Raw genomic sequence first — 13,627 nt, forward strand, 5'->3', positions numbered from 1 at the left:
ATAAATATTGACCCAACCAATTAGAATCCTCAACAAAGTAGGTTATAAAGACGTAAAACTCTCTTCGTTCTGCATAAGTAATTTGGTAAATAAATACAGGCCATCTTACCGCAATCGGAGTTAACTGACTGGAATTTCTTGTACTTTGATCCATTTAAAAAAAGGTATTTTCCATAATTGTATTTTATTAAAGGAACAAATTTAAGAAATGTACCCATTTATAATGCGGTTTTTTGCAGAAAGATTGTTGAAGAATAAAGTTGGTGAAAACGTTTAAGCGAGGGAACATTTAAAAACAAATCGGTTTCTTAAGGATGAATAAAACTACAATAACATTTTTCCCTATTAAAATTATTCGATTTCCCGCCAAATTTAAATTTTCGAAGAAAACTATCGCAACAAATATTTTCGGTGATATTTTTCGAACTCAATGTTTGCCATTTCGACACTCCCGCGCATCTGGTCACTCCAGTATTATTAACTAATAAAATAAACAATAACATAACCCCTGCAAAATCGTCGATCTTATCCACCCGCGATGAACGCCGTGATAGCGCTGTGCCACTTCTGCGAGGCGCACGGTCCCTGCGCCATCTTCTGCACCCAGACGCTGCGGGACACCAAGCTGGAGGACCTGCCCCTGGAGCAGCAGCAGCAGACCCAGAAGTCCTGCTCCGCCTGCAACTACTCGATGGGCAGGAACAACAGTGCAATTTACAGCAGGGACACGGAGAGCGGGGCCACCTTTGTAAGCACCAAGGTGGCGGTCCTGCCGGAGGTGGCCAATCTGGTCAAGCAGGCGGCGGTTCTCAGTCTCAGCAATGGCACGGACGCCAGCAAGGACGGCGAGTTTGTGTTCTTCGGGGACTCGGCGAGGGGTCACATTCTGAGCCATACCTTCCGGCTGAGCGACCTGCAAGCCCGCGGCTACTCGCAGCTCTTCTCCATCATAGTCCTGATGAAGGACAAGTACTTCCTGCTGAACATCAAGCCCTTCCTAGCCGAGCACTTGAAGAAGGTGTCCACGGAGCTGCAGGCAGCTGCCAAGAAGACCAAGGAGACGGAGGAGTTGACCTACTCGGAGAGACAAAGGCGTCTATCTGGCGCCCAATTCCTGATGCACACCTCCCGCTCGCTGCTGGAACTGACGGGCGAGGAGCACATCTTCGCCCAGCTGCACTCGCACTTCTCGTGGCTCCTGCTGGCCGGATCCCGCTTCCTCACCGAGCACGTCACCTTTGGCAACCTTCCGTGGCTGCCTCCACAAAGTAGCGGCCGTCCTCCCGCCCAGCGACTCACCTACAACAGCTCCACCCTGCCCATGATCGAAAGCATCGACGACCCCGATCAGGAGGAGTTCTTCTCGCTGCGACATCTCAAGAGTGTGGTGCGCAAGGAGGAGTTCGCCACGGTGTGCTATTGTGCCTTGACTGGGGTCAAGATTGTGGTCCGCGGGGATCCGATTAAGACTTTCCAGTTAATGGTCTGCCTGAAGAAACTCCTGCCCGAGCCGATGCACAATCTGATGCGGATCGATGCCCAGCATCAGCACTCCATCAGCTCCGAGTACAAAATCATATCCGTCTCCAACGACATAGCCGTTCCCATGGCCAGTAGCTCGGTATTTCGAATCGACTTTCTGGACAAACACGTCAACGGACACGAAGTCTCGGTCAAATGGCCTGGAGAGTTGCCCAGAAAATGTAAGCAAGGTTTTAATTTGAGCCAAGAAGCTTAAAAATTTGAATTTATAACAGTTCCTTCTGCTGAGCATTCTAGTTGTTAAAGATGCTGAAATCTACTGATAAGTTGTTGATACACTCCTGATAACTAATTAAATTCTTTCCCTGTAGTGCCAGATTTGATGGTTAAACTTCTAAAGGCAGTGGAGGAGAAGAACTTTACAGAACTGGTGCTAAACAAACAGACCAAGGTGCTCATCGAAGAGTGGAAAAAGTAAGTAACATTACTTATATTAAAACAGCTATAGTTTTTAATCCAACTGCCTCCTTTAGCAAAGTGACCTGCCTCAACCATGCCAAATCCACCAGCGTCCAGGGCAAGCTGAAGAAGGTGCTCGGCGTGCAGCCGCAAGATCAACCGGTTATTAATTACTGGAGCACTCACCTCCACTAGGATAAGTGTACACCACATAGAGTTAGGACATTCGTTTTCACCTTTTGGAATAAAACTTCTTTATTGCCGCGCTGCTTAAGCGACGGCGAGAAAAATCAATATCTTAACCAAAAGGATGCCGAATCCAGTCCAGTCAGCCAGCCGCTTACTTCTTGTAGCCACAGCTGGAGCGGCGACCACGAGCGCGCTCGAACTTGCGTCCCTTGGAGCGGACATAGGGGCGGGTGTGCGAGTGGGGCACACCGGGAGCCTTGCCGAAGTGCTTGCAGGCGGTGCGGGCGGTACGCCTGCCCTGCAGCAGCAGGGTGTTCTTGCCGGTGGGCGAGCGGAGAGCCAGTTGGTCGAAGGTCAGAACCTCGCCGCCAGCCTTCAGGATGCGCTCCCGGGCGGTCTGGGTGACGTGCAGGGCGCACACAGAGACCTTGGGCACGACCAGGAGGCGGGCATCATCGGTGACGGTGCCGACGACCACGATGGTCGACTCCGGCTGGTTGGCGGCCTTGAAGAAACGAGCGATGCGCTGCAGCGATAGCGGCGGGCGGTTGATCTTGCTCATGAACAAGCGCTTCAGGACGATGCGGTTGAACTTCTTGTTGGTGCGGCGCTGGAGGAAGCGGTACAGCTGCAAGGGCAAACGGAAAGACAGAAATTAGTCAACGTATTCCTTAGTGTAGATCTGTAATCCTCACCTTAACCAGCAGGCGCAGGTACACATCCTGGGATTTGGGCTCGGTTCTGCGAACCTTGCGATCGTACTTGTGGTTGATATCAATACCCTGCAAGCGAAAAACACTAATTAGAACCGATGTTTTGGACCGGGAAACGGTTAGCAAGCATCTGTGCGAATGTTTACTGCATTTTTGAGCACTTTTGAATTAATCGGCGTATCGTGTGGTGTTTTAAGATCACAAACTAGATGCCGCGCACAGATAATTTGTTTTTTTTTGCATTTTATCGCCAGGAAGCTTCACAGTGCACGTGGGCTGGGGCTCCGCTGGCATTTGCAGGTTATTCGCCCATTTCTCGCAATGATGGCTGGAAGTTTTTGTCGGGAACCCACCATTTCTTTTGTTGAATGTACTAATCAACGCTAAAAGTTAGAATTATACATTAATTTAAGCTAAAAACGTGGAGCATAAATTTCTTGCACATACCTCGCCGGAAACGAAAGCCAAAAGAAAGAAAATAGTGTGGCTGTATACAGGAGTAGCAAGACGCTAAAATATCCGTGCGTGCTGTTATCATTACAGCGTGCTGTTAGGGCGCAACTTATTATTATTTTCCAAATAGAAAGAAACGTTAAAAAATACTTCTAACATGAATATTAAATTTAGAATTGAAGATTATATGGTCCGAACGTGTTTATTCAACTTTGAACTTCTGATTTTACTGAAAAAATCGAAAAACAATATTTGGTTTGCGCGACAGTCTGGCAACGTCAGCAATTTTAACATTACTTGCCTGACCATATCTCCAATTGGAATTATTAGGGGCACTCGTGTAGGTTAATATAATTAAAAAACGCTTATTTACATTTATGGGAATAGTTGTTTCCCTGAACTTAAAATATGTACTTTTATAATAGACTGTTACCCATTTCATTTTACTTATATAATCAGGTGTGCCACGAAAATGTATGTTCATGCACATAAGAAACGTACGCTGAATGATAGTTCTGCAATTTTGGTGGCACCGCCGTATATAAAAGTAAAAGACAAATACTCTACGTATTCCAAAACATACATTTTTATAAATTTCAGAAACATTTGAAACTGTACATTGTTTAATTTAAAGTTCATTAAATATCTGCTTTCAAGAAACGAAGTCGTCTGAAGAGATTTCTATACCACCCCATAATGGTACAAGTTCGAGTAAAACGTTCGAAAGTCGAATACGGGTACAAGACTTATAAATATGTTATTTTACCTCAAGATACTACTACGTTTTCACAGCGAAATAAATCCATAAAAAGCCACTAGTTTAGCCTATTATTTATCAAACAAAATTCAATCATTTACGTTGAAGATCAAATTACATTATTTTATTTTCCGCTTCTAACTTTCAATTTAAAATTACTAAATTGGGAATATATCTTAGAGCATGATTACAAGCACAACAACTTTATTTAAAGTGTACATTTTACACACCACATAAAAGAGAAGGGCGGCAACTCTGGTATTATTTTAAAAAGATTTAAGTTAAGCATTTTTGTCATTTACTTCTCTGGTCACACCTAGATTTAGGTGCAATCCTTTTAATAGAGTTCCGTCGATCCTGAAAAGCTTATAATAAGTTAAAATATGTCTGATCAGGGAGCCGTCGGCTACAACATAACGAAGGACCCGGCCTTGGCCAAGAGCCGCATCTTTCTGGGCAATCTGCCGGTCTGCACGCGCGAGGAGCTGGTGAGCATTTGCCAGCCGTATGGCAAAGTCCTCGGCTCGATGGTCCAGAAAAACTATGGATTCGTGCAGTTCGAAAGCGAGGAACTGGCAAATAAAGCCGCCTCCGCCCTGAACAGGTCCACTTTTAAGCAAAACGTGCTCACTGTACGGAACGCCAGCATTAAATCCAAGGCGGCCAATGCGAATGCCAAAAGGAACGCCAATCAGGGAGCCCAGGTCACAGTTCAGGGCGGGATTGTGATGTCAGCGGCGGCGGCGGCTGCTGGTCAGCCCCTCATCAACGATTGCGAGATTATAGTCTCGAATCGGGAGAATACGTGAGTTATGCTGTACAGAATCCTTTCCAGATTTTCATTACCCCCCCATCACTTTTAGCAAATACGCAGAGTACATTGAGGAGCGGCTGAAGAACGCCAGTATGCGGGTGGATGTTTTGTTTCCCAACGAGGACGTCATGCTGGGCAAGGTCCTGGCCAACATCTCTTCGCGTGGCTGCCTGTATGCGGTTCTGGTAACTCCCCAGCACGAGGAGCACAACAGCATCACCGTGAACATCTTATACGGAGTGCCCGCCGAGCACCGCAACATGCCACTGGAGGACGCCATCACTCTGATTGCCACCGATTTCAGGCTGAAGAAACAGCGTGATGCTGTCGCCCCACCGGTGGTAACAACGGTGCACAAAGGGCAGCGACGACATCCCGATCAAATGCAGGAACTGCTGGAGAGACTGGCGGACAATCATCCTCTGACCGCCTCGCAGTATGAGGTGATCCTCAAGTATCTCGAGGGCGAACGCGAGGAGCAACTAAAGCGGGAGGTGGGCGAGGCGAATGCCATGGCCAAACTCAAAGCTCCCGATCCAGAAATGGAGCTGCAGAAGAAGATCATGAGCATCATGAACAAGCCGGCGGTAACCGACATCACTACCGAGCTTATGTATCCCACCTTCGAGGCGGCCAAAGAGGACAAAAGGCTGATGGAGTTGCTGGGCGACGAACGCGTCATGGCGGCCCTGGAGAGCGTTTACAACTCGGATCTCAAACAGACTATAGCCGAGTTCTTATAGATTCTCGGGCTTTTGTAGGTATAAGATGCTAACCACTAACAACTCGAGGTTTGCAAGGCCAGGGACACATCTTCGTGACTCCTGAATTTGCTGCGCAGAATATTTATACATATATAATTTTTTAAGGCATTAAAGCCAAATTTCTACATATTCCTGGCATTTAATAAATGTATTACCGATTCAATAATAGGTTGGTTAGAATCGTACTCATAAGAGTGATTTAAAGCAGTACGGTAGCCGAGTCCATATAGATACTCGGAATTTAATAATGTATGACGTTAACAGCTAACAGAAAGGGTGTTCCTAAGGCCAGGATCGCTTGGCTTCGTGTCCCTGGTACTTGCCACGGTACTTGAGACCCGTGACCAGCGTGGAGCTCTTGGGGAAGGCAGTCTGGCCGTTGAATTTGGTGTCTGTCTCGGGGTTGAAGCGCACGTACTCATACTGGATGTGCAGATTCTCCGGCAGCTCAACGCGCTTTAGTGCGTCCAATGGAACGGTGGTGTTCACGGCTGTCTGGTAAAAAGCGATAACATCGCTGATGGTGCGCAGCTCATGGACCTCGGAATTGGGCACTCCGTGCTGCAGCTCCTGGAAGCAGGCGTTTAGGAACTCGAACTTCTCGGAGAGACTCCCCAACTGATCGGATTTCAACTGAAGTGAGGCGGCAACGGTGCGTATACGTTCTGCAGCATCTTTGGGTGGGGAGTACGGCTTAAGGGGACGCAGGAAACTAAAAAAAAAGGAATATATATTTAGGGTTTTGGGTAAATAAATGAAATGTACTGACCCCTTTGCGGCAATCGATTCGCCGACAGCAGATATAGAGCCAGTTTTGGTGGGTTTCGCCTTTGCAGCCGAGGCGAAACTTCTCTGCAGGCTTCCAACGAGCTAAAAATACAGGATCATTTTATTTTAATTAAATAAATCATTAATTTTTACTCACAATTGAGGTTTTACGTAAAGTTGCCATAACGGATGTGACCAGATAAAAATATACCAGGAGCATGGAATAATACCATAGTTTTATTTACAACCAAAAAATACTAACTTACCGCACTGAGTGTTGCCAGATGAAAAACATGATCTTTCGAATTTTAAAAATGTGTTCAACTTAAAAAAATTAAATACTTACATATATAACTCGATAAGATATTAAATTAAATATCAATTACTAATATAAACAATGCTATATTTTATCTCATTTGATTTTCGAGGGCAGAAGTACGTACAACACAAGTTAATATTGACTAAAATATTTTAGAAACAGAAAAATAATAACGTTAATTAAATATTAGAAATAAATTTACCGTTGCTAAATTCAAATATTTATGCGGTGCGTAACAGGCCTAAGCTTAACTCTGCCATTCGATAACGATAACTGTTATTCGATATCTTAAGTCCTGTTGTAAGTCCGTTGGTTTTTTTTGTAATTTTCCTGCAACGATGGTTTTAAAACGTATATCTGTATACTACGCGATATTTGTGTAAAAAAAGTAGGATGGAGAGGATACTGTCGACTCCAAGTCCGGCATCCACCTATTGTACTTCCCAGTACTCGCCGGTTCGAAGATCTCAGCGCCTAATCGACAAGGAAAACCGGGACTCGCAGAAGATCCTCCCAAATTGCCGTTCTCCGCAATTGTTTGGGAACACTGAAGATGATTTCAGTGAACTATTTCTCCAGCAGGAGAAACCTCCGTCGAAAGTTGTACATATGAAACCTGCGGATAAGGTAGTACACCTAAGATCCTCAGAAAAGGTCGTCCACTTGAAGCCATCAAATAAAGTTGTCCACCTGGAGCCTTCAAATAAGATTATCCACCTAAAGCGGCAGAATGAGATCAATAGTCAAGCAAAAAATAAGGATGCAGTTCAGGATGCTGGTCCACCAAGGACTTCCCAAAGGAAGAGGAGCCATCAGGCCATCCCAAAAAAACGTGGGCCTAAACCCAAGCAACCGGCCAAGGAGAAGCCTACAAAATGCCAATCAAAAGTTCAAGTCGATCATCTAGGGATCTCACCCTCTCCATCGAAACTGCCTCAACAATATCCAGCACACTTTGTTCATCAACTGCCCCCCGTTAAGGACACCGTTCGCCTTCGTTCATCATCAGTTCCGGCCACTAATCTCCATCACTTTTCTCCAACACCCGAGGATACTCCCGATGCGGTGACTCATGGCAGATTGTTAAACAAATCACCATCGGATCTCGATTCCGATATCTCTATGAACATCTCCCTGAGCGACTCAATTGGCGAGATATTTGGAACCAAGGATTTAAGCTGCATTCTGGCGGTGCAGCTCCCGCGTCAATATATTCTGCTTGAGGATCACCTGCCCGCCTTGGCCACCATGTTGAATGTGGACTTGGATCGCCTGAGAAATGTCTTGGAAATAACTCAGGGCTTGACCCACGAGCAGATCCTGCGCCTTCCGATAAAGCAGGAAGTGGAGGAGATAGATGATCAGATGAACTCATCTGGCATACATACGCATTAGACTTTCTTATTGTCAAGTTCCCTGTTACTTCAAATACAAAATGTTTCCACTTTGAATAGTTTTAATAGGATCATTCCAATTGACCAAGTCCAACATGTATAATAGTCTAGTTATTCCCTTAAGATTCTTGTTTTTACAACTTAACATTTGAAATGTATCCTTTTCTTGTATATTTTTAAGTGGTATTTAATTTGTTTTTTGTTTTGTTTTGTTATTTTGCCTTAGACTTTCAGAGTGCACAATTTTGTTTAAACCATTTACTTTGTTGTATATTTTAAATTACTAATGCTAAACGTTATCTAGACTTTATTATACTTCATAATTGGTTTGCTTTCCTCGACGACAATACAGCAGCAATCGATCTGGTTTTTGTATCTGTTTCTATGCATTTCTTTGCTGTGTTTACTGTGTTTTTGTTTAACGTATATACAACCGCGTGAATTTGGAGTGGCAGCTCCCTAGTAGTCGCTGTCGTAGCTGCCGTCCTGCTGCGCTTGCGTGGAGTCATCGGAACGTTCCGAGGCGGGCTCCAGATCAACGTCGAGGGCGGTAGTGTTGGCCGGACAGCAGCTGGGATGGGCCATGGAGTCGAAGGCATCTTTGATTTGATTGTTGGCACCCTTGGGATCCAGGTCGGTGGCCCAGCTGAAGTGCATCAGCGCCAGATCCATGTTGCCGAGCGTCTTGTGGATCTTGCCGATAAGATAGAACACCACCGACTCCTTTGGCACCACCTCCTTAAGCTCCTCCAGCTCGCGCAGCGCCTCCTGGTACTTGCCCAGGGAGAAGTAGATGGAGCCGCGATGGAAACGGGTCAGCGGATTCTTGGGGTCCAGCGTGGCGGCTGTATTCAGCGTCTGCAGCGAAAGATCCTTCTTTTTCATGTAGAACTGCATTGCGCCGATATGCACCAGGATAACCGAATTTTGCGGATTGATTTTCAAAGCCTTCACGTAGTGGATTTCGGCCAGTTCGTACTTCTCCTGCTTCGAGTAGATGGTGCCGATGCCGAACCAGGCGTTGTAATGCCGCGGATCTCTGACCACCGCGGCCCGGAAGTAGTCCATTGCCTTGTCAAACTCCTCGGTGAGCACGAGCTCGTGGCCCAGCAGTGTGTAGCTGTAGACAAAGTCGGGATCCACCTGGACAGCCCGTTTGAAGAACTTAATGGCTGTCTCGTGCTCCTTTTGCAGGGAGAAGCAGTTCCCGGACACACACCAGGTCACCGGGCTGGTCTTGTCCTGGTTAATCAGATCCTGGGCTAAAGCAGAGAGCTCTACCTCCCGCTGCAGGTGCCACAGGGAGGAGGAGTAGATCTCCATGTAGTCCAGGCGACAGGGCTCCGCCTTGTGGATGCTCTCGAAGATCGCCACCGCGGCTTCGTAGTCGCGCATCTCGTACCTGGCTAGTCCGATCAGCGACTGCACCCAGCTGGAGTTCAGTTGGTGCTTTGGTATCGTCGTCTCCAGCTGTTTTACGGCCGCCTTGCACTGAAAGTTAGACAGCAGCTGATAGGCTTCGGCTAAATCCCGCAGCAGGGCCATCAGTCCATCGGCCGACTGTTTCTTCAGTCCCATCAGCTGGTGGGCCATCGTCTGGGCGTTATTCAAGCTGTTGTTCAACAGAACCTTCGCCTCCTCGGCGGCACTGCGACCGCCGCTGTTGTTATTGGCCCCCGAGGAAGTGATGGTCTCCACCTTCTCCTTTCGCTTCTCCGACAGGTGGTGGGACTTCTCCTCGATCAGTTCGTTATTTAGGCAGATCTTGGTCATCCGTGACTTGGTTTTCCGCGGCGGTGAGCGAGGCTGCACGAACTTGTTGGCTATATTGGGCGATTTATTGTTCTCCTTCACCGAATAGGAGTTGCTAAACAGACGTGAGCTGCGACGCACTGCAGCATTCGGGTTGGGCGGCACATTCAGGTTGCCATTGTTGCCCACATTATTGTTGTTAGGAGTGCGGGGCGTTATGTTTCCGGCTTGGGTGAAGACGGCGGGTTTGTTGAGACTGCCCTCCTTGCGGTTGATGAGCCCTCCGACGTGGGTCTTCAGCTTCTTGCCCATCATCTTGGGTTCCTGGTTGACCTCGACCAGCATCTGTGGCATTGGCGAGTAGCTGTTCATTACGGGCGTGTGGTTGCCGATGAAGGAGCCATCGTTGCCGGTGCAGGGACTAGTCAGCGGCATGATGCCGAAGCTGGGAGTTGGCGGTGAAATGGCCGAAAGGTATTTGAACTGCTTGCGGAAGGGGGTGCCGCTGCTCATGTCGTACAGCTGCTGGTGCTGCTGATGCTGGCCGGCCGTGTCCTGCGGATAGCTCATGGGCGTGTCCTCTAGCATCGCCAGCATGCTGGAGTTCTGCACCAGACCGCCGCGCAGCATGCTGATCGAGCTGTTGAGATTGTTGTTATTATTGTTGTTGTTGATGGGCGTCACCAGGTTGCTGTTGTGGTTCTGATTCTGGTTGGCCTGCTGCACCTGCTGCTGGTTCTGTTGCTGCTGATCCACGGGCGTGGTCAGAATGTAGTTGGAGATATTGCTTAGGTTGGTAATCAAGGACTGGCGCTCCTGCTGGTGCTGGCTCTGCTGCTCGGCGCCGAATAGCACCATGGCATTGGCGTTGGCGGTGCTGCCCTGGCAGGTGTTGAACACATCTGTGCTGTGGATCTGGAATATGGCCGCCGCATCTGTGTCCTGGCCCAGCAGGCACAGATCCGCGAAGGCGTGCCACATGAAGGGGTTCAGCTTGAGGGCCCGCCGCAGAGCAGTGATGGCCAGCTTATTGCGCTCGGTCCGCACGCAGATCTGGGCCATCAGCTGGTAGGCGAAGCAGGCCAGATCCCCGAAGTCTCGCTGCAGCTCATCGCAGTTTTTGGCGTCCGCGAATCCGGTCGAGATCAGGGCACTCTCCGCCTCGGCATACTTCTTTAGCTCGTAGGCGCACTTGGCCTGCAGGAAGCGGCACTGAGGCGAACGGCGCGTCTTCTCCTTGAGCAGCCAGTAGGCCTGGTGCACCTGATTGGAGCGGAAGTAGCTGGTGGCCAGCAGGAATATCGTCTCGTCGCTCTCAACTAAAACAACACAACAGAGTCGAAGGGAAAATCAGTGATGTACATGGGAAATTAGGGAGACCTTGACCTTTACCTTCTGAGCACAGGCGCTCCGCTAGGAAAACAGCATCCTTGAAGTCGTAGTAGTTGAGGCAGTGCCATATGGCGGCCTTAAAAAAGAGGGAGAGAGTTTGTTTTAGGGGCCAGGTGGACCGAGGAGCTATTGATTTACCTGCACGGGCTCTTGAATCATCATGTCTGAGAGGTCTGGGCGACTTTCTAGGGGGCTCTATAGATACACGCTCTTGTGGCTTGACTATAATTCTTGGCTTTACAATAATTTAAACATGCAGTGTGTATAAATCAAACAAATTATCATGTCGCCAACCGCACACGCTTCTCTTTTTTCTTTTTTGGCAAATTTTCCCCAACAATATCGGATCGGAAAAGTAAAAGTGTGGTGTGCTATATTATGGATGTTGTATGTAACCCGATTGCGGATGCGGCGGGGTGCTGCTGCAAGCGGCGATGGCGATGGCGGTGTCTCTCGCTCCCTGACCACTCCACTCCTTTTCGTTTTCCACTTCCACTTCCACCTCTTTTTGATATTGCAATTGGTTTGAGTCGAGCCTTCGCCTTCGCTTCGCTTCGCCCTCTGTACACACACACTGCGGACTGGGGGTCGGTTTTCAACGCTCGTTTTCGGGGCTTCGCTTTCGTTATAGACGCACACTTTCCAGATCTGTGATTCGCGCCGACACTGGACTACACCTTTGCCACATTTTAGCTACTTAAAACACGCTGCATTCGCGTTGCATTTCATTTTATTTTAAAAACCAAAACTAAAATATGTGAGAGCTGTCAAAGTATCGATTGCACGCGACCCTGCCAATCGATTGTTTGTCTGCTTTAGTGAGACGGTCGCGCACTAGCACGAAAATCCCAAGGCCTTCTTCTGCCTTTCGAAGGTGGGTACTTTCTGAATGTAATAGGCGTGATCCACTAGATTTTACTTTATTACATTTAAAATTATCAAAATAAATAGAAATAATTTTCGTAATTTCGGAAGAATCTTTAAGGTTACTTTTAAAAGAGATTTTATATTTAAGAAGACTAAGATTAAAATAAGGTTTTCACTTGAGAGAAGAGATACACTTAAAATTTCGTAATAAGCCAACCTACATATATCAGCGTCAAAAAAAATTATGTGTTTTACTGGGACTTATGCGATTAAATACTGTTGTGTTACAAAATGATACAAATAAGAAATAAAACTTTTTTGGACAATCGGAAAAACACCAAAACCTGTCACTATTGAATATAATTATATCTAAATTTTAAAATTGTTTGATATTTTATACTGAAATAACGAGAACAGAAGTTATTCCGCCAAAATCTTGTAAACTTTTGAAGTTATCCAGAAAATGTATTTGGGAATTTTAAAGAAATATTAACTAGGGCAAAACGTGTATTTCCTTATAGAGCGCTTTTATTAAATACCTATTACTACTAGCTTATACGAGATTTAATTGTAGTGTTTCCGATTCTACTGTGAGTCGCTGGAACTGGAGCTCGAGCTGTCGGTGGACATGACCTCCACGTCGTCCTGGGCGCGCGTCTCTAGGGCCACCGTGTTCCCCGAGGCACCCATGGTCATGTGCAGCTCGCCCAGATTCCAGTTGAATTGGTTCTGGAAGGCATTGGGAACCTCGCCACCCGCTCCACTGCCACTCCCACTTCCTCCGCTTCCGGATAAACTTCTCTGCTGCTCCGAGGGGATACCACTGTTCTGGTGTGTCACTGGACCGCCGTTGATATTCTGCTCGGATTTGCCCAATAGCCCGTTGCGCATTTCGATGTCCGTGGGATAGGGACGTCTTAAGTCACCTATGCACCAGGTCAGAGGAGCACTGACCGCATTGGCGGAGCTAATCCGATGGGCATACTTGATCAGCTCCTCCGAGGAAACCGGTCTTTTGTTGGCCTGATTAATGCTGGCCAGTTTTTGGCGAGCCTGGAAAATGGCCGTGGACAGGATAAGCTCGGCATCCTTTAGAGACTTCTGCAGTTTTTGGATCTCACGGTCCTAATGGGAGAATCCCCTTAATTACTCATTTTTGGGTGGTTTAAGGACCATCACTTACGTGCACCTCCACCTTGGCGCGAAGCTGGTCCATCGATTCCTCCACTTTGGCCTGCTCCTCCGCCAATTCCAGCATTTTCCGGAACTCCTCATCCTTGGCCACCAGCAAATCCAACAAGTCCACCAGTTCCGTGCTGGAGATCTTCTGGTGCGCCTGCTCGATCAGCTCCTTGGCTATCATCTCGATGTCGTCGATCAGGAGCAAAAGGCGCTCCTTTGTGCTCAGGTGGAACGACATAATCTGGGTAATTGGTTAATTTTTGGCCAATATTTGCAATTTGTTTATTTTCCACACCGCTAAGATACCGTTGGTGGCAAGCTG

At 47.3% G+C, this 13,627-nt stretch overlaps 7 protein-coding genes across 7 annotated transcripts; 3 read left to right on the top strand and 4 right to left on the bottom strand.

The window, feature by feature from the left end:
- The first annotated feature begins 466 nt into the window (after positions 1 to 466).
- On the top strand, positions 467 to 2,231 carry LOC119554459 (folliculin). Its single transcript, XM_037865370.1, has 3 exons — positions 467 to 1,703; positions 1,854 to 1,956; positions 2,016 to 2,231. The coding sequence occupies exons 1-3, from the start codon at positions 539 to 541 to the stop codon at positions 2,134 to 2,136; spliced, it is 1,389 nt and encodes a 462-aa protein (XP_037721298.1). The 5' UTR covers positions 467 to 538; the 3' UTR covers positions 2,137 to 2,231.
- Positions 2,171 to 3,313, bottom strand: LOC119554460 (60S ribosomal protein L18). Its single transcript, XM_037865371.1, has 4 exons — positions 3,291 to 3,313; positions 3,197 to 3,226; positions 2,826 to 2,912; positions 2,171 to 2,758 (listed from the first exon to the last, which is right to left on the bottom strand). The coding sequence occupies exons 2-4, from the start codon at positions 3,197 to 3,199 to the stop codon at positions 2,282 to 2,284; spliced, it is 567 nt and encodes a 188-aa protein (XP_037721299.1). The 5' UTR covers positions 3,200 to 3,226; positions 3,291 to 3,313; the 3' UTR covers positions 2,171 to 2,281.
- Positions 3,314 to 4,360: 1,047 nt separating this feature from the next.
- On the top strand, positions 4,361 to 5,816 carry LOC119554861 (nuclear receptor coactivator 5). The gene is made up of 2 exons (XM_037865943.1): positions 4,361 to 4,858; positions 4,917 to 5,816. Exons 1-2 carry the CDS (start codon positions 4,437 to 4,439, stop codon positions 5,608 to 5,610), a joined length of 1,116 nt encoding a protein of 371 aa, XP_037721871.1. The 5' UTR covers positions 4,361 to 4,436; the 3' UTR covers positions 5,611 to 5,816.
- Positions 5,817 to 5,829: 13 nt separating this feature from the next.
- Positions 5,830 to 6,635, bottom strand: LOC119554862 (39S ribosomal protein L50, mitochondrial). The gene is made up of 3 exons (XM_037865944.1): positions 6,557 to 6,635; positions 6,401 to 6,501; positions 5,830 to 6,343 (listed from the first exon to the last, which is right to left on the bottom strand). Exons 1-3 carry the CDS (start codon positions 6,617 to 6,619, stop codon positions 5,914 to 5,916), a joined length of 594 nt encoding a protein of 197 aa, XP_037721872.1. The 5' UTR covers positions 6,620 to 6,635; the 3' UTR covers positions 5,830 to 5,913.
- Positions 6,636 to 7,050: 415 nt separating this feature from the next.
- Positions 7,051 to 8,224, top strand: LOC119553757 (meiotic recombination protein P22). The gene has a single exon (XM_037864361.1). The coding sequence runs from the start codon at positions 7,112 to 7,114 to the stop codon at positions 8,111 to 8,113; it is 1,002 nt and encodes a 333-aa protein (XP_037720289.1). The 5' UTR covers positions 7,051 to 7,111; the 3' UTR covers positions 8,114 to 8,224.
- Positions 8,225 to 8,281: 57 nt separating this feature from the next.
- LOC119553756 (cell division cycle protein 27 homolog) lies at positions 8,282 to 12,054 on the bottom strand. Its single transcript, XM_037864360.1, has 3 exons — positions 11,395 to 12,054; positions 11,257 to 11,332; positions 8,282 to 11,183 (listed from the first exon to the last, which is right to left on the bottom strand). The coding sequence occupies exons 1-3, from the start codon at positions 11,416 to 11,418 to the stop codon at positions 8,572 to 8,574; spliced, it is 2,712 nt and encodes a 903-aa protein (XP_037720288.1). The 5' UTR covers positions 11,419 to 12,054; the 3' UTR covers positions 8,282 to 8,571.
- A 579-nt stretch (positions 12,055 to 12,633) lies between these two features.
- LOC119553588 (mediator of RNA polymerase II transcription subunit 4) lies at positions 12,634 to 13,610 on the bottom strand. The gene is made up of 2 exons (XM_037864038.1): positions 13,307 to 13,610; positions 12,634 to 13,248 (listed from the first exon to the last, which is right to left on the bottom strand). Exons 1-2 carry the CDS (start codon positions 13,541 to 13,543, stop codon positions 12,709 to 12,711), a joined length of 777 nt encoding a protein of 258 aa, XP_037719966.1. The 5' UTR covers positions 13,544 to 13,610; the 3' UTR covers positions 12,634 to 12,708.
- Positions 13,611 to 13,627: the final 17 nt, after the last annotated feature.

The sequence above is a fragment of the Drosophila subpulchrella genome, chromosome 3L, assembly GCF_014743375.2.
Source record: "Drosophila subpulchrella strain 33 F10 #4 breed RU33 chromosome 3L, RU_Dsub_v1.1 Primary Assembly, whole genome shotgun sequence".
Classification (NCBI taxonomy): domain Eukaryota; kingdom Metazoa; phylum Arthropoda; class Insecta; order Diptera; family Drosophilidae; genus Drosophila; species Drosophila subpulchrella.